This window comes from Protopterus annectens, chromosome 2.part2, assembly GCF_019279795.1.
Source record: "Protopterus annectens isolate FY-2018-M chromosome 2.part2, PAN1.0, whole genome shotgun sequence".
NCBI classification, from domain to species: Eukaryota; Metazoa; Chordata; order Ceratodontiformes; family Protopteridae; genus Protopterus; species Protopterus annectens.
In genome coordinates this window covers 546191955-546215923 of record NC_056730.1, presented here as the reverse complement: position 1 = coordinate 546215923, position 23969 = coordinate 546191955, and the positions used below count along the sequence as shown (strand labels likewise).

The window sequence follows — 23969 nt, the reverse complement described above, 5'->3', positions numbered from 1 at the left end:
TGGCACCTGGATCCACAAGTCTTCAGCATGATAACAAAGAAATGGGGACGCCCGGACATAGATCTATTTGCCTCCCCTCACAACAATCAACTAAAAAGATTTTGCACAAGGACTTGTCACAGACAAGCTTGGAAAGTGGACGCCTTATCTTTCAACTGGACAAACCTATCAGTATATGCCTTTCCTCCTCTGCCTCCCCTCCCCAAGGTACTCCTAAAGGTCAGACAGGAGAAACCAAAAATGATTCCGATTGCCCCAGACTGGCCACGCCAGTACTGGTATCCGAGCTTAAGGAACTTGTCCCAATGCCCAGCCTGGACCTTACCTCAAATACCTCATCTACTGTCCCAGCAAAACAATCAGATTCTGCACAGCCAACTCAGGACTCTAAACCTGGCAGCATGGTGGATAATGTAGCCATACAAACCACACCTCTCAGTAAAGCTGTGATGGATGTCATTTTAGAAGCCAGAAGGCCTGGTACTAGAAAATCCTATGCTGGGAAATGGAAGAGATTTTGTGCTTGGAACCAAGCTTAAGGAACTGATACAGCTGTCCCAAATATTCCTCAGATTTTGCAATACAGAGCCACCACTCTTTTCTCATCCTTTATTAAGGCAGTACCTCAGAGGAGCCAAAAACTTAAGGCCTCCAAGGAGAACACCAATACCTGCATGGGACCTCAATTATGTCTTGGGAAAACTCACCTTACCTCCTTTTGAGCCAGCTGCTACTGCGGATATAAAATTCTTATCTTGGAAAACAGCTCTGCTCCTAGCAATAACTTCTGCAAGACGAGTTTCAGAGCTACAGGCTCTCATGGCTGTGGAACCCTTTATCATTTTTTGTCCAGACAGGGTCTCTCTGAGAACAAACCCTACATTTATGCCTAAGGTGGTATCCAGTGTAGCCCTTAACCAAACTATTGATTTGCCAACTTTTTATCCAAATCCACAGAACAAGGGGGAGAAAATTCTGCATTCTTTGGACGTACACAAACAACTTAAATTCTACTTGGACAAAACTAAAGTTTTCAGAAAGACAGAACAATTACTAGTGGCATATGCCGCAGCATCACAAGGAAAGGCCATCTCCAACCAGACTATTTCAAAGTGGATACTTCACTGCATTTGTTTCTGCTACTCACAGCATGGCAAACCAGTGCCTAAGGGCATTAGGCCACATTCAACCAGAGCTGCAGCCACTTCTGCAGCCTTTCTCAGGAGAGTACCAACCAAAGACATTTTAGAGGCTTCTACTTGGAGTTCAGTGCATACCTTTACAAAACATTACAATCTGCCTCTTTACTCTAAATCCAGGGCAGGCTTTGCCACTGCAGTTCTGCAGGGCCTCATAGCCGCTCCTAATGCTGTTTAGCTCCAGCCCCCCAACCATAGCTTTGGGACTCAACCCAAATGTAATGACTGCAACAGTGAAACACAAAGAACATAGTACAGTTGTGTACACTTACCATAAATGTAGATGTTCGAGTGTATTCACTGTTGCAGTCCAGGTTACCCACCCGCCATCCCCCTTACTTTTGCTGGAACTTATCTTTACTTCTCTAATCTATTCAACCTAAGTGGTGTATTTGCTTATAGATGAAGGTAAAGCTTAATGTTAAGTTGTCAATCTTGCCTTCATTCTTGCTGGATGGGTTCGGAGCCGATCCTCGGCTCCGACTAATGCTGTTTAGCTCCAGCCCCCCAACCATAGCTTTGGGACTCAACCCAAATGTAATGACTGCAACAGTGAAACACAAAGAACATAGTACAGTTGTGTACACTTACCATAAATGTAGATGTTCGAGTGTATTCACTGTTGCAGTCCAGGTTACCCACCCGCCATCCCCCTTACTTTTGCTGGAACTTATCTTTACTTCTCTAATCTATTCAACCTAAGTGGTGTATTTGCTTATAGATGAAGGTAAAGCTTAATGTTAAGTTGTCAATCTTGCCTTCATTCTTGCTGGATGGGTTCGGAGCCGATCCTCGGCTCCGACTCGGCTTATACCAAAGCTCGAGAGCTATTTGTACCGGCTCGAGGTAACCCTGTATCCCACAATGCTAGGCGCTAACTACCCAGATCTCGTTTGCCGCTTAGCCGCGAGGCTGCGTTTTTGCCGGCTCTCTGGTAAAAGTTTTTCAAAAGCAGTTTTTCTGGTAAGATTTTTCCATTTTATTTTCAGGGTTAGTGTACATTATTTCCCCTTTACCTTTTTAGAGTAGCCTGCCTTTATATTGTCCCCTTTTGGGTCTGTTTTTCTATCCCCTCGGTCCCCTTTTTATCAGGCCTTCGGGCCAAGTTTGTACTCTAGTTTTTTGTCTTCAGTTAAAGTAGTCAGTTTAATTATTTTAATCTTAGTCTTTGGTGTGGTGAAGTGACTGGACTAAGTTTTCTTTGGTGTGGTGTGGTGTGGTGTGTGTGTGTGTGTGTTTTACCACAAGATGTCTAAGGAGTCCAAGGTCTCAGGCTTCAAGAAGTGTGACTTGTGCTGTCAGAAAGTGTCTCTGACAGACGGTCACACTTCTTGTGTTTATTGCCTAGGCCCTCTGCACCTGCAGGACTCTTGTTCTGTCTGCCATGCATTCAGTCCAAGAGTCCTGCAGAAACAAGTTGATTTTGAGAGGCTTGTTGAAGCCCGAAGGTTCCCCGGCCAAGTCCTCGTCGGGCAAACCTTCCAAGCCCACTAAATCGTCGGCTCCGAGTACAGAGCCTTCTCGGCCAGTGGCGCTACTTCTGTTTCTGCATTGGCTCCGGCTGGAGCCGAGGCTTCAAGAACTCAGTCGGCTCCGATAGTTATGTCAGAACCGTCTTCGAGTCGTAAGCGCTCCAGGTCCCCTTCTTTGGAGTCGGTCCATTCGGCTCCGAGATCTCCTTTGCTTTTGGAGAGCAGCCATCGGTCCCATTCCTCTCTGTCTTCCAGGCTTTCGGACCATGACCTCGAGAGGGTGGTTAGCAGACTCCTTAAGTCGCAGGCACTGGCCCAGATGCTTCATAGCCCTTCTCAACAGACAGTGGCTATCCCCATTCCATCGTCGATTCCTCCTCCGACTCTTCCTCTGAGTTCGGAGCCGGAGTTTGTGGGAGCCGGGTCCGTCAACACGTCGGAGCCAATACCACCCATTTCGGCTCCGTCGTCGGCTCTGATTTCTTCCATGGTGCCACCCTTGGAGGGATCCGGGCACCGTGACTCCCTCATCGGCTCCGAGGGGGCGAGTGGCATTGAACCCTTGTCTGACCCCATTCTCCCTCTCGGAGCCTCAGCGCAGGTGAGTTCGGCTCCAACATCGACCTCGGAGCTATCCCTCTCGGTGCCGGGAGTGGTCCTTATCTCTTCGGAGCGGGGACCTTCTTCCTTGCCTGATAGGGGTGCTTTCAAGGTCATGAGGAGTGTGCTGGCCCCTGTGCCTGCTCCTCTGTCGGCTCCCTTTAGCTCCTCCCACTGTAGTGCCTGCTACGGTCTCTACCCATCCTCTCAACCCTGACCGCAGAGATCCTACGCCTCAGGTGCCCCCATTGGGAGCATCCTCCTCTTCTGAGGCCTCCCCTGATCCGTCAGGGGAGCCCCCTCGGAAGAGGAAATGTAAGAGGAAGCATGTGGACTCCCCTGAGTCCGTCACATCTGACACCAACTTGGATGATTCGGAAGGGTCCCCACGATCCCCCTCTGAGGATGTCTCCTTTTCTGACATCCTTGAGATCCTCAAGCAGAGGGGGAACTGGTCTACCCTCAATCCTTCCGAGGATGAGTCAGTCTACCTAGAGGCGTTTGGTTCTCGCCCTTCCACTTCCTGGGTGTCTCCGCCCTTTGACCCCCTTATGGAAGTGGTGGCCAGAAAGGCATGGACGGCCCCTGACTCGATGGAACCTACCCCAAGGAGGCCTTCAAAATTTATCACAGCCCCTTCTGATAAACAGTTTTTGACTAAGGGTGTCCCTGTTGATGCCATGGTGGTGGCAGCAGCCACTAAGAAGGAACTGGCCTATCCTTCAGTACCTGTCCATCCTTCTAATAAGGATTCTAGGACCATGGATAGGTACAGCAAGCGGATGTTTTCTTCAGCGACCTTTACCATGCGGTCACTGAATTACTTATGTCATTTCACCCGCCTTCAGAGAGACTTGCTCAAAGAAATGGCTGATACCCTACAGGATCCAACAGCTGCGGGGTCTCAGGACAAAATCAACTCCCAGCTGGCAACCCTAAACTCGATTGTTAACTCCTCCATGTGGCTTATTTCTTATGCGGCCGATGGAGTGAGTAGGGCTGCAGGCACAGGCGTGGCCTTAAGATGTCACGCCTGGATGCGGCTTTGTAACTTTGCTGACCCCTTTAAGGCATCCTTCACCAACTCTCCCTTTGATGGTTCGGCGTTGTTTGGACCTCAGGTGAAGGATACTTTGACCAGATGCGAACAAGAAGGCAAGACTCTCTCTGCCGTGGGAGTCCGTTTTTCCACCCCATCTAGACCATACCCCAAAGGTCAGAAAGGTGGAAAAATGTGGTTCCGCAAACCACAGGGAGTCGCGCCGGACACACGAGGTGAGTTCCCCTCTAGAGGCAGGGGGGGACAATAACAGATGCCACCCTAGGGGCAGAGGGGGTCCGCAGAATCAGGGTAGCAGAGAAGCTGTCTCTGGCCAACCCTTCCAGCATCCCTGAGAAGCTGCCCGACTGTATACATTCGGAGGCAGTCGGGGGAAGATTATCACTGTACCCAAAAGCCTGGCTTTCCCTCACCAAAGACAAATGGGTACGGTCGATCATATCCGAGGGTTACAAAATTCTCTTTGTCCACACCCCAAAACAGCCAAAAAGGCCCCTTCCAGATGTTCCACCCGGTCTAAGGAAACAAGCAGTATTAGAAATCTCAAAACTGTTAAGAAAAAGGGCCATCCAACCAGTCCCAGCAGACCAGCAAGGATCCGGAATCTACTCCAAGTTCTTTTTGGTACCAAAAAAGACAGGGGACTGGAGACCAATTTTGGATCTCAGCAGAATAAACAAGTCTGTTCAAAGAACGAAGTTCCGGATGGTCACGCTACAGTCCATTCTACCCTTTTTGGGCCAGGACCATTGGATGTGCTCTATAGACCTTCAGGATGCGTACTACCACATCAAAATGCACAGGCGCTCCAGGAGGTTTCTCCGCTTCCGGCTGGGGGCCAGTCACTACCAATTCAGGGCCCTGCCCTTTGGTCTCACTACAGCCCCCCGAGTGTTCACCAAATGTATGGCAGTGATTACGGCTCATCTGAGGCATCAAGGATTCCAGGTGTTTCCATATCTGGATGACTGGCTCCTTACCGCCACCACCAGGCGTCAACTTATTCAGTCCAGAGATTACACCATTCAGATTTGCGAAGAGCTAGGTATCTCCATAAATTTCGAAAAGTCTGCTTTGTCGCCTTGTCAGTCTATTACCTTCATAGGCGCCATATTAGACGCAGTCGAACTATCTGCAAAACTAACGGCACAAAGAGTCTCAGATATTCGCGAACATGTTCATATCCTTCTTCAGAACAACAAAATCCAGGCCAAGTTTGTACTGAAGACTCTAGGTCTCATGGCGGCTGCCATTACATTACTTCCCTTAGCTCGCTTCCACATGCGACTCCTTCAGTGGATGCTCTTCTCTCAGTGGTCCTTCCAGCAGCTCCCGATGTCACACAACATTTTAATAACTCAGTCATGCAAGAAACACCTGTCTTGGTGGATGGTCTCCCTTCAAGTGATTCAGGGCAGACCCTTTGTCTCCCCCCCCCCCCGGTTGCTACAGTGACAACGGATGCTTCCCTGATCGGGTGGGGGGGCATTTTCAGGGCAGGATGGTCCAGGGCACTTGGCAACCTTTCGAGTGCCACCTGCACATAAATGTCCTAGAGATGAGAGCAGTACTTTTAGCGTTGCAAGCCCTTCAGGACTCTCTTCCCATCAGGACGATTGCAGTTCAGACGGACAATGTGTCCGTAGTGTGGTACATCAACAAGCAGGGCGGAACCAAGTCCTGTCCCTTATGTCGAGAAGCACTCAGACTTTGGCAGTGGGCGATCTCCTCTCAGCGGTTTCTGATAGCAACGCATATCCCCGGGAAGTCCAACGTCATAGCGGACAGGCTGAGCAGAGCCATTCTCATGCCGCACAAGTGGTCTCTCAACCATTCAGTAGTGGAGAAAATTTTTGGAAAATGGGGTCAGCTTTGCTGCGATCTTTTCGCAACACCCCAGAACAGCAAGTGCCATGAATTTTTCACACTCTTCCCGGCAACTCCCCCAGAGACACTCTAGTCCACGATTGGCCCCGGGGTCTCCTGTACGCTTTTCCCCCTTTTCCATTAATCACTCAGTTGATTCAGAAAGCTACCACTTTGAGATCCACAATGAACCTCATTGCTCCGTACTGGCCTCGACAAATCTGGTTTCCATTCCTGCATCGTTACCTCTTGGAGCAGCCCTGGCGTCTGGACCCAGTTCCAGATCTCTTGACCCTTCAGTCGGGCAAGCTGCACCAATCCCTCCCCTCTCTCAACCTCACAGCTTGGTTGCTCCACTTCCTACCTTAGCCAGGCTTCCCTTTATCTCCCATTCGGTGCGTGACATCATTTTAGCTTCTCACAAATCTTCTACCAGGAGGATTTATGCTAGCAAATGGAAACGTTTTTCCTTCTGGGCAAAGTCTAGGAACATAGACCCATTCGTGGCTCCTATCCAATCGGTCCTGGATTTTTCGGCCGAACTTTTTCAATCGGGATCTTCTTCATCCACTATCAGAGTCCAGTTAGCGGCCATTTCAATTTTTCATGTGGGCCTGTCAGACTCCTCTATTATGTCTCATAAGCTGTGTAAAGCCTTCCTTAAAGGTATCTTTTTACTTAAGCCCCCGGTCAGACATCCCCCACCGCAGTGGGATTTGAATCTAGTTTTAACCTCCTTGATTCTCCCTCCCTTTGAACCTGCGGCTTCCTGTTTGAAGTTTCTTTCATGGAAGACTTTGTTTCTAGTGGCCATAACCTCTGCGAGGAGAGTCTCAGAACTTCACGCCCTTTGCGTTCGTCCTCCTTATCTGGTTTTCCATAAAGATAGAGTGTCCCTAAGAACTAACCCCTCTTTTTTACCCAAGATATCTTCTGAGGCAAATCTAAACCAGACTATCAATCTCCCAGTTTTCTTCCCTAATTATTCCAACAGAGCGGAACAAAAGTTGCATTTCTTGGATGTAAACCGCCAACTCCGTTACTACCTGGATAGAACCAAGCAATTTAGGAAATCTGAGCAGCTCTTCCTATCTTATGCTGAAGGGAAGAAAGGCCTTCCAGTTTCCAAAGTAACCCTTTCTAGATGGTTGGCCTCTGTCATCACTTTCATCTATGAACTGAGGCATCAAAAGCTTCCATCAAAACCTAGAACCCATTCAACTAGAGCCTTAGCTACGTCAATAGCCTTTCAGGACAGGTTGCCTTTAGATTCTATTTGTGCGGCAGCCACATGGGCCTCTCCCCATACCTTTATTTCTCATTATAAATTGGACATGGCCTCCAGAAGCCGAGCTAACTTTGGTTCCACCGTCCTCAAGAGTCTGTTCCGATGAGCCACCCAGGTTTGAGGTGCTAGGGATGCGGTCCCATCCAGCAAGAATGAAGGCGAGATTGACAACTTAACATTGAGAAGTTATGTACCTACCATAACGTTCCATGTTAGTTGTCTTCTTCTCGCCTTCTTTCTTGCGTCCCGCCCTCCAACCCCCTAGCCTGGACAGACCGATAGGATCCTATGGGGCCTTTTTTTTTTTTGCCCAGTATGGTCTCCAGTGGTTATCCTTTTCTTGGGATGGCTATCTATTTGGGTATGCCTGTCTCTCTCCTTTGTTCTGGGGACAGAACTGCTATAGTGTTAGCTATCAAACGAGATCTGGGTAGTTAGCGTCTAGCATTGTGGGATACAGGGTTACCTCGAGCCGGTAAAAATAGCTCTCGAGCTTTGATATAAGCAGAGTCGGAGCTGAGGATCGGCTCCGAACCCATCCAGCAAGAAAGAAGGCGAGAAGAAGTCAACTAACATGGAACGTTATGGTAGGTACATAACTTCTCATTTTGGTGCATGTATGTTTTATTTACATATTTTTAGCCTACCCTTTTGGGGGCACCTGACATCTGGGGCAGGCAAAACTGAAGAAAATCACGTTGACTGCATCTTTTATACCCCTGACGACCTGACGTCAGGGTAGAGGCGACAGCAACCGACGCAGGACCCAAGACTTTGGAATTCAGGCCGACTGAGGGCAACCTGCCAGCAGGATAACCCAAATGTAATGACTGCAACAGTGAATACACTCGAACATCTACATTTATGGTAAGTGTACACAACTGTACTTTTCTTCCCCCCCAATTTCCTTACATAATCTGAGGCCTTTTGTTCACCCTATTCTAACTTTTCCTTACACCTACCCTCTTATACGCATATACAAATCAGGTCAGATATCCAGCATTATTCAGTAGAAAGACTGTCTCATGTGACATTAGTCAGGAGAATCAGAATATATGTGCAGAACATTTGGATACATTTCTCAGCACTGTTATCCAGCATTTCCCCAAACTGTTATTAATCAACAGTGCTCCTGAAGACAGCATTTCGATATTATTAACAGCTAAGAAATTATTCCAAACTACAGCATGGGCAGAATTCATACTGAGAAGTACACAAATACTTGGCCAATAAAGGAGAGACTGGCAAATGTTCATTCATTCCAGTCTCATTTAATTTGTTCCCAGTTAATTCAAGTACACACTTTAAAGGTGGATAGAGCCAGTGAATCAGTACTATAACACAGCCAGCTCTCAGGACATTAAAATGGCAAAATGGATTATCCATTTATGCAAAAGCTTTTCCCTGACACACTAATAACTTATTTTCCCCAGTAACCCCTTCAGTTGTTGGTGTTGTGTATGCACAAGCACCAAAATGACACAGTAAAATATTTGCCCAGCAGTCACTTCAGCAGTCTGACCATGTATGCACAAGCACTTCCCTGATACACAAATGAATTATTTCCCCAAGCAAAATCTTCATTAGTAGGTCCAGATATCCACAGTCGGCAAAATGAAATGGTTCCCCAAATGACCCTTCAGTAACATTTTCCAGTATGTGCAATCACTAAAATAATGCATTCAGCCAAGCGATCCCTTCAGTACCACCAGATATAATCACCATCCAGATATAATAATTAATTTTCTAAATACAGTGCACTCTTGCCTTAGAGTTGGCAACAATATCATAGGCAACATTCAGCATGTCAGTCTTTTCCTGTCTGTACTGCAGTCTGGCATCAGTCCATAGCTCTCAAATTCCTAACACTAAAAACCTGCACAAAGCAAAAAATAATTGGGTGCCAAAGCCCCTGTAAAACAGGGGCAAAGTTTAAATATTACTGTCATAAACTAAGAAACTTGCTAGAATAAAAGATATTGTTCTACCATGCATTACCTGAAGGATATGAAGTCTGAAACTGAAATGCCTGTCACTATTTAGTGAATTTTATCCACACTGATTTGCCACAAAAATCCAGAAAATCACAAATTTTATGAGGATGAAGTCAGCTTTGGAGAAGTTTTTTGTTTAACCCTAGTTTTGGGGGGGGGGGGGTCACCTATATTAGACAGATATTGTGACATCATGAACTCTCCAGTCTGCAGAGTCACATTAGATTGAAGTTTGGCAGTTAGTGCAAATATAAGCTACCAACAAACAGACTCATACGGTACAGGGTTTTATTCCCCTAAGCCTTCGTTCGCCTACTGGGTGATCCAGAGCATGTTAATTAGAGCTTTGGAGGAATCTGTGAAATTGAGCCAATATCCTGCTCTGCACCCCTAGTAATTACCTAAGAACATTAGAACACACATCTACAATATGAATCATAACCAAAAACATACTCATGAACTTGTCTCACACACACACACCCTTAAAACCCCTTATCATTCTAATTGATAAATAGATTTAACATTCCAAACAAAGTTATAAGTTGTAAACAAAACATTCCCTACCCTGTACAAAACAAATATGAACTTCCCTTTTTACACAAACAAAGCTAGTATCAATACCCTGAAGTCTACTGTGCACAGATCTCAGTATGTGGATAAAATGTGTATATGCTTCATCACACACACACAGCAACTCTCATTTTGCTTGAAAAGAAAAAAATCACATATATGCACACGTGTAGAAGAAAAGCGACCTTTGCATCCATTAAAGCTATCTGAGCAGGAACAAGAGGCCAAAAAAAAAATAAACAAAACACAGCACTCACTTGTACGTACGTAACCATGAACAAAACTGCCACTTGTACTATAATGTGAAATGCTACCTACTCAAGAAACACTAAGCAATACGATTAAAAGTACTGAAGCTTTTCTTTCAGGCCCCTAATACTGGAACCATTGTGAATACATCAACTAAACAAAGCGATGCGCATTTGAGCAGCACGCAGATAGTCAATTAGCAAGTGAGAATCAAGGCTGTTACAAACATAAAAGTGTAGCTTATTTTACTGGATACAACCCTGTAAACCTTTGAGCACCCTAGAATTTTTCACTTCTTTGAAGCTTTTTTTTTTTTTTTTTTTTTTAATTAAGCAGAACACTGGACCTGATAACTGAAATAATCATGGCCCCCTCCACAAAAAGGAGTAATGTACATGAACAGCTCAGTAATTCAAGACAGGTAGACTGGCAGTACTAATAGGAAAGAGGGAAAAACAGAAGACCCCGTTACGTATGGGAGAGAATTTCTTAAGTGCATAATTATTGGAAAACAATCCACTTAGTAAATAATTGTAGTCCAGTAAGATATTCAGTTTATCAAAACAAAACAAAAAATTCTAGGTACAGCCATTCACTGGCCCTACTATACCCCAGATCAGAAGGCCGAAAGTAGTACTGTACAAAAAAACATTGGCAGAGCCTTTTTCCACTAGCTAAGACCATATTCCAAACTTGTCTGACTAGTAAATAAGAATAATCTTGTGAAATAAAAGACCCAACACAACAATTTATTTATATGCCAAAAAGTCAAGCAACCACATTTACCTCATGGCGATGGGTCCTCTGGCATGACAGTGGCTGTACTTTCCTCTGTATCTATCTGATTGGCACAGAAAATAAATAGAGTGATCCAGTAGCAAAGCAGGTAATTTCTGCAAATGTCAGGAAAAAAAGGGAATAGCTGCTGCTGGACCCTCTATTTTGACAGGACAATGGAAACTTAGAACTGGGGGTGGAGATGTTATGCAAGTGGTGGCTTGGATTGCAAGAATCCGATTGGCTGCCACCACTTGCTTTAGGAAACCCAGACAGAGTCGGATTTGGAGTAATCAGAAACAAAGACAGAGTGCATGCCAAGCCACTTTTCTCAGAAAAGTCCAGTAGGACTCTCAGGTAGCTCCACTGTGAATCCTAAGTTGAGAAGGTAATTGACAATGTTCAGTTACTTTTTCAACTTATTTTTCAACAATAGCTTTAAATTAGGTCTAAAAACTTACTCTCGCTGCTGGAAGGCACTCTGGGTTAACATGATGCAGTTCCTATTACCTCATAGCGCTCGGATTTAAGCACAGAGGTGCCATGGGATGGTACTCAGGGTTAATGAGTTTAAGCCATTACTGTGTCTCAGTGCTACTCAGTGCTTGATGATGTTTATATCCTAATGCGAGACTGGAGCATAAGCGCTGTGAAAGTTGCATAACAAAATTGGGTTATACACCTCTTTGATGTCAGAGAGATAAATAATAGGGTTGTCTTTTTTCCTGTTTTGGAGCATAAAATGTATGTTCCAGCTACTACAAGGTTGTAAAACTCATGTTCATTTCTATGAACCTGGTTATAAGAGGGCTTTTTTTTCACATGATAAAAGCACTCCAAAACCAACTAGCAAGTGTTTGAGACACAGATGTCAAGAAATTCACATCAAGAACTGCTGCTTCTCCTTTTTAAAGCTCTCGTTCCACTTTATGTATCTCCTTCCCAATATTTAGCACTTCAGTTACATTTGGTTTAGATTTTGATTTCCAATTCCTAGTAATTGCTTTTTTGCAGCCAGCAGCATTGAAGTTAGTAAGACCTTGCTTTGTTTTGGCAGTTCAGATCCTGTATGCTGTATCCTGGCTCAAAAGAATAATTTCCTTGGTTACAAACATTTGCTATCCCTAGGTGTTGTAGCCCTGCACTGCCGGGGTGCTTTCCACAGCTTTAAACCATGTCTCAGTAACTGCACAGATGTCCACATTTCCAAGAATAGGGAGAGCCTCGAGGGAATAGAATTTCTGGTTTAGGCTCCCGGCATTGAATAACACCTTTAGATTCTCTTAGGTTGGATTTGCTCTGTTGGAAGGTTTGTCAGTTTGGCATTGCTCAAAAAAGGCACTGGGTGGGGGGGGGGGGGGGAGAACAATGTTTTCTCAAGTTATTCAAAAGCTCTTTTGGCCAAATCCTCTCGTACTGACAAATATCCCTCTTGGAGTGACTGCAGAAACTAAGCCAGTTATTGAAGTCGCTTATCTTTTATTTATATTGTGGCATCATCCTTGGCGAAGGTAGAATGCTTCTCAGTACTAGGCACATTACAGTGTGGGACACTCAATCTGAGAGCTCCATAATGTCTCTTCATATAGTCCAGGGAGGTATGTCTCAAGTCGTTTACACCCACATGGAATATGACTCAAGTGATAATTTACTTATTTGACATTTATTAACCGGTTTAGTCCGACTGGGCACAAAAAAACCTTTTTCAGCAGAGACCCGAGGAGAAAAGCACCAAACATATACAATAAGAAAGTAAAACTTACACAGGTACAAAATACAAATAACAGCTTAACTTATAATGTCTGACTGACACCTTCAGGTACATCTACAGTTAACTCCCACTGACGCCTCCAGGTGCCAAGCAATGGTCCTTTTGGTCTAATGGCCAGAGTGTGTGTGGTTGATTTGGTGACTCCTGGCCCCTGATAGACAATTAACTGTGATTTTCTCCTTATTCTTACTGGTGAGTGGGACATCTCTGTCTCACAGTGGACTCTGCTGTGATTAAAATATTGGATAGTGTGTTGGCTTGCTTTGTGGCCTTTGTGGATGAGGCTGCAAAGGGTGTAGCTTTGTGTTTTTGTGTTGGTTGTTTTTTTGTGGAGTGCTTTTGGAGTTACTGAGGATTGTTTTTTGTATGCTGAATGTCTAGGGTGTCATTGGGGTTTAGGAAGGTTGTTTTTAAGTTCCTCGCCATATGTTGATCTACGTGTTGTGTCAGTACTGTGTGTGATGGGTGCAGTGGTTACATCACTAACACTGATTATTTTGAGTGCTTTTTGTGAGAATATTGCCTCAATTTTCATTTCCAGAGATGGATTATATAATTGGAAATGAGTGGAGTGCTCCCCATGTAGTACATGTTGCTCTGCTATCCTTACTCTTTATGGACTTGAGAATAAGTGAGTGATTTTGAACTGGATGGGAGCACTTGAGGTCATTGGGACCTGCACATTTTATATAATTTATGATGTCTCTGTTATATGTTTTCATTTATCATCTTTTTCACTGTCTGCCATCAGAATTTTGGTGCTCCTCTGCAGTCTTTTCTTGGCAAAGAGGACATGGGGACACACCATTAGGATGCAGTCCTGACACTAGTAGGAAGCTTTTTCTACTAGGTCTCCCTTTAAATCCCCTACAGCCCTACCCACCCATGTGCATGGCATATGATCTTCCATGTGAAGTGTTTTGATCTGCATTATGTTGTATATTATATTTTTTGCATGCATGTATCTGTCTGTATGTATAACATGTTTTGATAGTTTGTTAAATAACACCAGTGTGTTTGAGCACACTTGGCCTTGAATTTAGATCTGTCCTTTTAGCCTTCACACCTGTCCTTTTTTCTGCAGGGATGCAGTGAAACTTCCTCAGTCATTGGAGTGCCATTTCTGGAGAACTGCTAGCTGTGCTAATGGTAACAACTGTCGCTTCCAACATATTCCAGAGCACAAGGGCATTGACATTACCAAAGAGAAAAAATAATTGGATGTACCAGCCTTTGATGACAGTTTCCCTCTCATGTGCCACTTTCACTGATACTGGACTGTGCACGGTCATGATATTTTTGTGGGATTAGAAATTAATTCCATGAAATTCCATGATTTTCATTTTCATGGAAAGGAAGAAAGTGGTCAGTAGCATTTAAATTTCAGTGATGATGAGAAAGCCTATGGGGCTTAAAAGGTATTGCAGTTCATGTTGTGTGTGTCTCTCTTTTTCTTTCTCAATCTCTCTATGCCATTTGTGCCATAATGAATATGTATTATCAAAGATGCTGCAAGACTTTCAGTCTCTCACAGTATCAGGAGATCTGGTAAAGGAACATAAATGGTTGTACCTACCTACTTACCTGCACAGGCACAGATATAATGTGATGTTCTGTGATTGAAGAACAATAATCAGTGTCTTCTTACTGGCACTGTGATAGGTGGAAGTGCACTTTTTGCTTCAGAATTAATGCCAAAAGGGGTTACCGAAGTGTTCAGATGTTGCTTAAGCTTTACTTCATATTTTCAGGAAGTAAGGTGCTGTTACTGAGACATGTTTGCAGCCTTTTAAAAGCATTGTATTAGTCATCATAATGTTGACATAATTAAATCAATCTTCCCCCTCCTATATTTTTTTGTATTTCACACATCACTTAAATCCAACTGACTGTCCATATGAAGTTATGTACATTTTCTAGTTTGCAGTTTGCCAGGACAGGAACATTTAAAAAATCTTTTATGGGTGAGAAAGACTTCAGAGTGCCTAATCTGCATGACTCATTGTAAACTCAGTGATTGTGGCCCCATCAGCAGGATGTTTATTTAACCTTTTTGGTCTTAAAGCAGGGGAGAAAACAGTATATTTTTAATAGTACAGGAAGAATATGGTGTGTGTGTATACACATTGGGGGCTGTACCACTGTCTGAAATAGCTACTGCAGAAGGAAGTCTACACCAGTAACCCACTCATGTCAGAAAGTGACACACAAGGTACAAACAGTTATGCCATGGGAATTATGTAGTGTGGATCCAGTGATTGTTACATCTTTGCAGACTGTCCCATACTTCTTTTTTGGAAGAAGATTATTTCTGATGAGCTTCAAGGTTATATTTTGAAAATCTGCTCTTTTGACATCTTTTCATCCAAAATCAACTGACAGTATTTGTCTGTACTTTATTATTCCTGTCTGAGCAGTGTTTTGCTGTTTGACTACCCGTTTGCAGTGAACGTGAACTAAATATGCAGCACAGAGGTTGAGACAGAGATGAGCTGTACTGGTTGGATATGGTCCATCCTTGTATGATCCTGAGACACCCATGCTCCATGCACCAAACTGTTTTTGTGTCATCTGTTGCCTAATTTGATAGATTTGACACTTGGTGTGTACAGATCATTAGCTATAGCCATGCTGCACTATATGCTTCTATAATACTGTCTCTGGTATTACTGTTTGGAGACTGCTGTGGAAGTATTGACCAATTCACAATGCACTGTTATGTTCTGAGTAACTGCTGTGCTCAGTTAAGCATGTGCACTTTTTTAATTGTAGCTTCAGCTCTGCACTGCTTTTTATAACAATGACTCCCTCTGCGTGCTTCATCTCTAATTGTGTCTAATTTACAAGTGTACATGTTTAGCAACAAAAGACCATAGATGTTTGACTCTTTGTTTGCAGAAATGCTTCTCTTTATATGCTCAGTGCATTTTATTTGGCAGGTAATGGAGTAGATTAAGGCTGAGCTGCTAATGAGCAACATTCTGTTGTCAGGATTTGATTCTTTATGCCTCTGTTTGCCTACTGTGGGACTCAGCAAGTCGGTTAACCAGACCGTGCTTCTGGGCCAAGTCTGAAAAAGGTCCATATGGATCAGTGTTTTACCCCAGTTAACAAATGCAAATAAGCAAACTGGCACTTAAAATTCAAAGCTGTAACATGGTAGCTACAGGGAGCATATTAATTTATGATTATTATTATTTGTAATTGCTGATGGATTTTGGAGGCTACTTTCCAGGTGCATACGTTTCACTCCATTAACTACTGTAAACAAGCAGAGGGAACACGGGTTTTGATGTTGAACAAAAGGTGGCCCTCACTTTATGGAGCCACATATGTCAGCCTTTATACTGTTGTATAGCTCCAGTGTTGAACATTTATATGCTTGATGTGGGTTATGAACTGCAAAGCCTGTGTCATTGTTCACAGTGCTGGTCTGTTGCATCTGCGATAGTGCTGTACACATGACAGGAATCTCTTACATGCTTGTTTAACAATTTAGAATGCTAAAATAACTGTAGTACAAGTGTCCAATAACTCAGTGACATCAAAATTAGCAGGAACCAAGCATAGAATATTTTTCCAATGGTACTTTATTTAAATTGCTATTGCTTTCCTTATAGAGTCCATTTCTGTTACTGAGCTAAATTTGCAGCTTACAATATTTTAAGTATACCTTCAGAAGTTGTTACTATTTATTTTTGATATTTATTGCTGTTTGTTATTGCATCAGAAAGTATAAAAAGTAAGTCAGCTTGGAAGGGTCCTTGTATTATAACCTAGGAAAACTTAGTTCATTACACATTTTCAGTATGTTTTGCTAACCAAGTCGAAGTAAAAAACACACACACACATTTTATGTGTGTGTGTCTATAGTATGCATGTATGTGTATATGTATGTATATACACACACTTTTGAAATAATGGATGTAATCAAACTAAGCAGCAGGGAGAGCTGATTTTATAATAATGGCAACAGAAGTAGTATTGTTGGTTTCCACAAGACTGTACTTATGAATGTTTATTTTTTATCTTCATGTGAACTGAGCTCTCACTTGCTGGAATTTGGGATTTTTCTGCATAAAGAACAGTGTTGTAGTGTTATCTAAAGGTAGAGGTATAATTACAACTTTTGTAGAGCAGCTAAAAATTAAAAAAGTTCCTCTTCAGTTTTTTTTGGAATTCTTTATTTTGGGGAAGCTGTCTTATAAGTCACTTGAAATTAATTCAAAACTTTCCTTACTGACAATATTTTTAATTGATGAATGGGTAGATTATAACACAGTTATATTTTTCCAGAAAGATGACTGAATGCAAGCCGTTTTAATCATTGGTTTGGTTGTCTTGAAAATGTTAAAACATTTATCTCTGCAAATAGCGTACTTTGCTTTCAGAAAATTCATTCCATTATTTATTAATTAATTTCACTTGTGGAGTAAACGCACATTTGATTAATGCTAGTATTTGATGTCAACATTATGATTTGGGAAAATGTGTATCTGCTTTAAAAAAATAAATAAATATATATATATATATATATATATATATATATATATATATATATATATATACACACACACACACACACACACACAACTTTGGAATTTAAAAAAAAAAAGTCTTCCACTTTATACTTGAAAAGGAAGATGATTCTGTTCTGGAAAAGTGATGTAGATCTGTATAGTGCAGCTTTTATGAAAATTGCAATGTACGTCCTGTTTTTCTTCTTTTCTGTGCGCCTTAGGGCAGGATGTGCTTTTGACTCAGAAGAATGAGTCATTAGGCTATTCCAAAACGTCTGTGCACTTTCCTTGTAAGAAACACTGCAACAGTGTAGTAAAGAGTTGTACTTTTTAAGGTTGCACAAGTATAAAAAATGAAAGCTTATTTTCGCCTGCATTATTAACTTTTTATTATTACTTTTCTGTGACTGGACATCATCAGCTGTTTTGAAGAAGTATTATGAATTAAGCAAAATAATTTGTAATTCTGTATAAATATGACTGTTGTCCATTCCTTCAAATTGTCTTGGGTACTTTAAACAAGACACAGGTTATTTCAGCTGAGGAATGGTTGACTGTTGAACTGTACACAATTTAAGAAGTGTTATTCATTCAGATTACTGAAATGCTTTATGATGACTTATTTTCTTAGATTCATTGTTTTACCAATTGGGAAGATGCTTGAAAACTCAAACAGCTGTTTTATGTAAAAAAACCCTTTTGTGTCCTAAATAAGGAGGAAATAATCTGTTATTGCTGTTACTTGAAAAGTTTTCTATCACAGGACAAGTAGACCGGTGTTGTTCTGCAGTTGAAAGCAGAACTTTATAAAGTTTACCATGGTCAGTGAAACTTGACCGTTATATTTAAAGTGGGATTTAGAGAGAGATTTGACATCTCCAGTGGTTTTATTTCTAGTCCCTAATAACACATGCTCATATGCAAAATTATTATAATAATAAATCATTAAGCATTTTATGAAAGTAAATTATTAACACAGTTTTGGCCACTCTCCTGGGCATAGCTTGTATACATTTTTTTATTGTGAGTGCACACATGCTGCTATGCAAGAGCAGCATAGTGCGAAGTAAACTTAATACTGCATGTGTAATGATTCATTTGAGCTAAATTCAGATGGAAAGTGAGGTAATCGTGCCTCAAATGTAAGACACATGCTTACTTTCACATTAGCAGATTTATTTTTTGAAGTTTGAATAGACATAGGTATTGTCCACATCACTACCAATTTAATTTGCCCAAACCTCACAGTCAAGTATTGCATTACTCCATAATAAATTCTGTCATTTTCCCTGGCTTGCAGCTTGCCAGGACCATTTTGATATGTTATGAATTGGGAAACCTTAGAACTATCTTGTTATTTAAAACAGTGTGTTGGGTTTATGAAAGGATGACACACTGCAAAGTTGTTGATTGTAAAGCCACTTGTGTGTAAAAGAACACAAAGCAAAGGTGTTTTTTTCCCATTGTTTTCTCATATTTTATTTGCGATGAATAGTTTACAGTGCATCTACCTTCTATTTGTGAAAAAAAATGCTGCTTCTTTTTAACTTGTGGCTCACATTGACGGGGAAGAATGGAAATGATACAGATTGACAACTTTGGAATAACTGGCATATGTACAATTAAAATTATGTCTTAATTACTGATTGACTGGCATGTTAAAAATTCCTATAGTACTTAGAAATGTTTCTGACAGTTACATGGAGGGAAGAAAAAATGCACATATCTATTTTTTTAAACTCTCCAGTGTTGATTATAAGGTTGATACTTTCAATTTTTTTTTATTTCAGTGTACCAGATTGTGATTAATAAAACCTGTATTAAAAATATGTTCTCTTTCAGTCGGTGTTAGAAATGGTTATTCATATAGTAGCAGAGGGTTGACAGAGGGGAGACAGTATTATTTCCCAATCAGATGCAGTATGTCTAGACTTGGGAAATTTACCACTGGCAGCCTTTTGATTTTGGTAACTCGCATCATGTTTGGGATTCTATTTAACCATTTGAGAGGAATGCATTTGCTCTACAGGACAGAAACCAGATGTAATATAATTGACTGGTATTGTATGAATTAAATGACTCCATTATAATTTCTTGATTTCTGCATGTGCATTTCCTACCTGAGTGAAATGACACCACTTGTCAGAGGTTGACAGTAGAGTAATCCTGACAAAACTTGTAAACATTGAGCCATGGTATTTGTTCTTTTACCTCTAAAAATATTACATAATAGTCTTTAAAAGTATGATTAGTCAACAGGATCAAATTCTTGATTCCAGGATAAGGCTTATTAACTAACAGCTAATAGCCTTAATATGTGCTAAACCTTCCTTTGGTTCTCATGCTCTTCTTCTTCCACTTTTATTCATGATCATCATGAAGGGTAGTCTTTCGTTCAAATATGAAGAGAGCATTTACCATTTTCCCAGAATTTCTCATTGCAGCATTTGAAGTTGCACCACCTTCTGTATTAAGCAGTTCAGTTCAGGTTTATTCCTTCTGGGCTGTTTGAAAATGCTCTTTGGCATAGAAGGATAAAGCCCAAAAACAGTGTTCAGTTAGCAGCACAGAGCTAGAGGAGCCAGGCTGCTGTGCTGCACTGGCAGCATGTGCAAAAAATATAGGTGAACCAGCTGCATTTGGAGCTTAGCAAGACCAGAATACAGTGGACTACTCAGCCAAGGTCTGGTATATGTGCTATTTGACATGTGGCCTTGAACAACAGCAACTGTAGAGCCCTAGAAGGCCAATAATGGGATTTAGGGCCCTACAAAAAAGTGCTGTTTGTCATTTTGGATGACTGCATTGCAACTTGTGCCTTTGCCCACTGGACTGAAGAGGCAGTATGGCTTTTACTTGGGGGTGGGGATGGCAAATGGTTCAGTTGTACATCCAGGAGGAGTGGCTAGATCAGAGAAAGAGAAATCCAAAAATGTTTTATAAAAGTTGCCTTTGGATTTTGCTTTTTAATTTATGTTTTGTCCGTTAGTCAGTAAAACCACTAGACACAAGTGCCTATTTTCAGGGCACCTGGTAGCACTAAATGGTTAAATGACTTGCATATTCCATATATGGAGATGGATGGGATCAAATTATGGATTCCAGGATAAGGCTTTTTAACAGCTGATAGAATTAATATCTGCTGAACTTTCCATTGGTTCCCATGTTTTCTCTTCTCCTTTTGTTTTATTAGCCTTGACAAGTAAATGTGGTCCTCATTTATAGCAGTGGTGTGCAAATGATCTTCAAGCAAAAGACGTAGTATGGGTTATGAATTCAGCTGTAAAAACTGGCAGTTTTCTTTTGGTGCATGGAAGTAGTAGATAGTTCCCATTCATTAAAAGAGATTGCACAAGTATCTGAAAGAACTGTAGGCCCATCTAAGCAATTCCAGTTGTAGTTGAAATTGAATTTGGAAGGGGCTTTTGGCAGAAATCAGTTATGAGGTTTGTATGGGTTGTAGTCTGGATTGGCACGAATGTTTGTCCATTGATGTGGTATTTTGTGAAACAGCAAAAATGTTTGATTCAAATTTCTAATCTTTATACATTACTTTAAACACGTGCCTAACTATGCAGAAGGAGCAAGAGAGAAGGAAATGACAGGAAATAACATGTGGGTAGTCAGAAACATCAAGTAATCCCATTTTACAAGGATTAGATTTATGGCCAGTATTGATCTTATTCCTGGATAATAATCTGCATTAGGAGGCCTCACTGGTAATGTCTTGATGATGATAGTATTAAAAGCTGCAACAAATGAGTACAGTAAAACCAGGGTTACTTAGTCTTATCAAATTAGTAGGAGTGAAAATTAGAGGTGTACAATATAGGAAATAAATGTGTTTTATATATGATATAAATGTTATTGCGTTATCATTTGTGATAGAAGATTAGATCCACTATTCTGGATCTGACTTTAGAATCTTTCTACACTGAGTAACTCTTGGAATTTCCTCTTCTGCTGTCCTTAGTTTGAATTGTTCGTATACTCAGGGTGAATGCATCTGCTGGCTCATACCATGGTATCTTATGTCATTTTAGGAGAGTGCCTATCCTTTTTTTCCTATCATATCTTTTTCACTGCTTACTCATTTTCCATCTTGATCCTAATGTTCATCACAGAAGGATCTCATATTTGCCTAAAAAACTAACATTTTCAAGTGTTCCTTTGTTCACCACATCTTGAACCAGGATCACATGAACACCACTCCAAATTGGGTGAGGAGCATGGCATCGAGCAGTACAAATACTTCAGTAAGGCCACTTGGCAGCAGAGTATGGAGAAACTTGGAAGTCTTCCTCCGCTCTCTTAAAGTGGCTTCATTTAAGGGTGTCTAGAAAGGAGAGTGGCAGCAGGATCCCACTCAAGTTCCTGAGTGGTGCCAGAGCAACTTGGTATGTGAGACAATTTAATTTCAGACATTGGTGTCATATTCCTCCTGCCAAGTCCATCAGTGCGATAATCTCATAAGCATTATTTCTCACCAGCTCTCCCTTGCTTTTTGAGAGTTGTCTGTAATTGCACCCATTAGCCAGTAGTGGGACTTCAGGAGACTACTAGAAGTGATCCCTATGGTCTGGTGTCTGGACCATACTTAAACCAGGTCTGCTGCCATGGAATGACCCTTACACTACCTCCCAGAAGATAGATGGTAATTGCTCTCAGGACCAGGGAATTTTTTCTACAGACCATTCTTCCAGTCAGGTCCAGCAGAACTCTTGTCAGAATTTAGCTTCCGGTGCCTTCATAGTCTGCAGGAAAACTCCAGATATTAGATACTCACCAGCTGTTTAACATTTTGAAAAACTTGCCCCATGGCTGCAGGAGCTGATTATCAGGAGAAAAGAAAAGTCCCCCATTCCACAGGCCTGTGGCATCTGTATTTTCTCCCAGTAAACCCTTAAGTCATTATCCAGACAGGGAGGGTGATTATCCCTGGAACCATCCTTCTTGCAGAACCCGTGCATTAGGATGCCATCTTTGCAGCCTGGACACATTTAGATCCTGCTCCTTTCAAATGAATGCAGACAGTCTCTCCCTATACTCCTTGCTGAGTTGAGTGAAGGTTTGGCTAACAATCCTATGGCAAACTCCTCTGTGATCTGTTTAGTTCAGCATAGGTCCTACAGACCACAGCACTGGTTCACTTTGTATGCTGATAAAGTCCATTGTTTTGGACAGAATACATATGAGGTTGTTCTGCTGTCAAATTAAGATTTAGATCCATTGCTTACCTATCTCATCTCTCCAGGTTCCACCTTCAAGTTCCAGTTTTCTTTTTAGAGCAGGTGCTGGAAAAGCTGTCCTTACCATTGTAGTCAAAGATCATCAACTTAAGACCCTTGTCACAGCTTCCTTATGGCCTGTGTCTTGGGAGACCTCTTCTAGGAAGAGATAATGTCCTTCTATTCACAGGTTGCAGTATTCATCACATATGGGTTTACTCCATTTGCTACCCGAACATCCGGCCAGTATACAAAAGTTTTCAGCCACTGTATGGTGCGTGGGATGTCTGACATGGCTAGTAGAACATGGGCCATAAAAGTGATGTCTGCATGCACCAGCCCCCAAAACTTCTCAGCTGCCAGTCGAAGATCAGGTGTTCCTGCCTTCCCGGCCGTCAGATCTCAGATCAGATAAGTGTCCCGTTGGAGAACCTTTTTAGTCATTTTCTTTATATTAATGCTTGTTCATGTCATCCAGGAAGGGCAAGTGTAAGTGTGGCCATCAGATACCCCACAAGGACGCTCACTATCAGTTTCTTTTTTGTTTAGGTCGGTCTCACGACTACGAGGCCTGCTCCATTTGCCAGGCATTTTTGCCAAAAACTTTAAGCAGCCATCTGCATGCGCTCAAACTTTATCTGGAAAATCAACATTTAAAACAATTAGCCTTGGGCATGGAGGGTTCTGCCGACGTACATGCCGAACTGCCAAAAATGAAAGCCAGGTCTATCAGGCCTAACACTACCACTGCGCATCTTGCGTCTGAGACTCAGCCTGTGGCTGACATTGGCCTGGTTGAGGATTTGTGCTTTGTTGCCTCTGATACAGTGGGTACCTCCAGGGAAGGCACACAATCCCACATGGAGAGCATGTCCATAGAGGCTTTTCCAACGTCTGTTTCTGACGCCAAGGGGAATGAGTGATTTCAATAGGTCCGTCAAATCTCTTTGGTCCCTTACAGTCGCCCGATTCCAGGCCTTCCTCCCTTCAGATGCTTGCCAGGCCTCTCAAAAGGAAGGAAAAAAGAAAACACATTTCACGTACTACTGAAAGCATGCGTGACTGGGAGGCTTTCAGCCAAAGTTTGTTTAATGCTTTTGTGGTCTTATGGCCTACCACTACAGGGACTTCAACCATCCCTCCTCTTATACTGAGCCCAAGGCCTCTAACATCAGACCCCTCTGAGGGAATTGGAGGAATTTTCTGATTATTCATCTGAACAATCACTCTCTTATACTTCTCAGCTTTTTTCTCCCTTGGGATATGGCTCCCCAGAGGAAGAATCCATTGATTCTGACTCCCCAGCTGAGGATTTGATCTTTGGGGAGACTATTACCAAGATGAAAGAACATTTTAAGTGGGAGTCATCTGAAAT

General features: G+C 42.1%; 1 protein-coding gene across 1 annotated transcript in view; it reads left to right on the top strand.

Annotated features, from left to right (window-relative positions):
• The window catches only part of LOC122795708 (30S ribosomal protein 2, chloroplastic-like), a 1331913-nt gene extending 1312706 nt beyond the window's left edge, over positions 1 to 19207 (top strand). Inside the window, exon 10 of the mRNA XM_044064010.1 lies at positions 13931 to 19207. Coding sequence (XP_043919945.1) covers positions 13931 to 14063 — 133 coding nt within the window. The 3' untranslated portion in view covers positions 14064 to 19207. The remainder of the gene's footprint in view (positions 1 to 13930) is intronic.
• The last annotated feature ends 4762 nt before the right edge of the window (positions 19208 to 23969 follow it).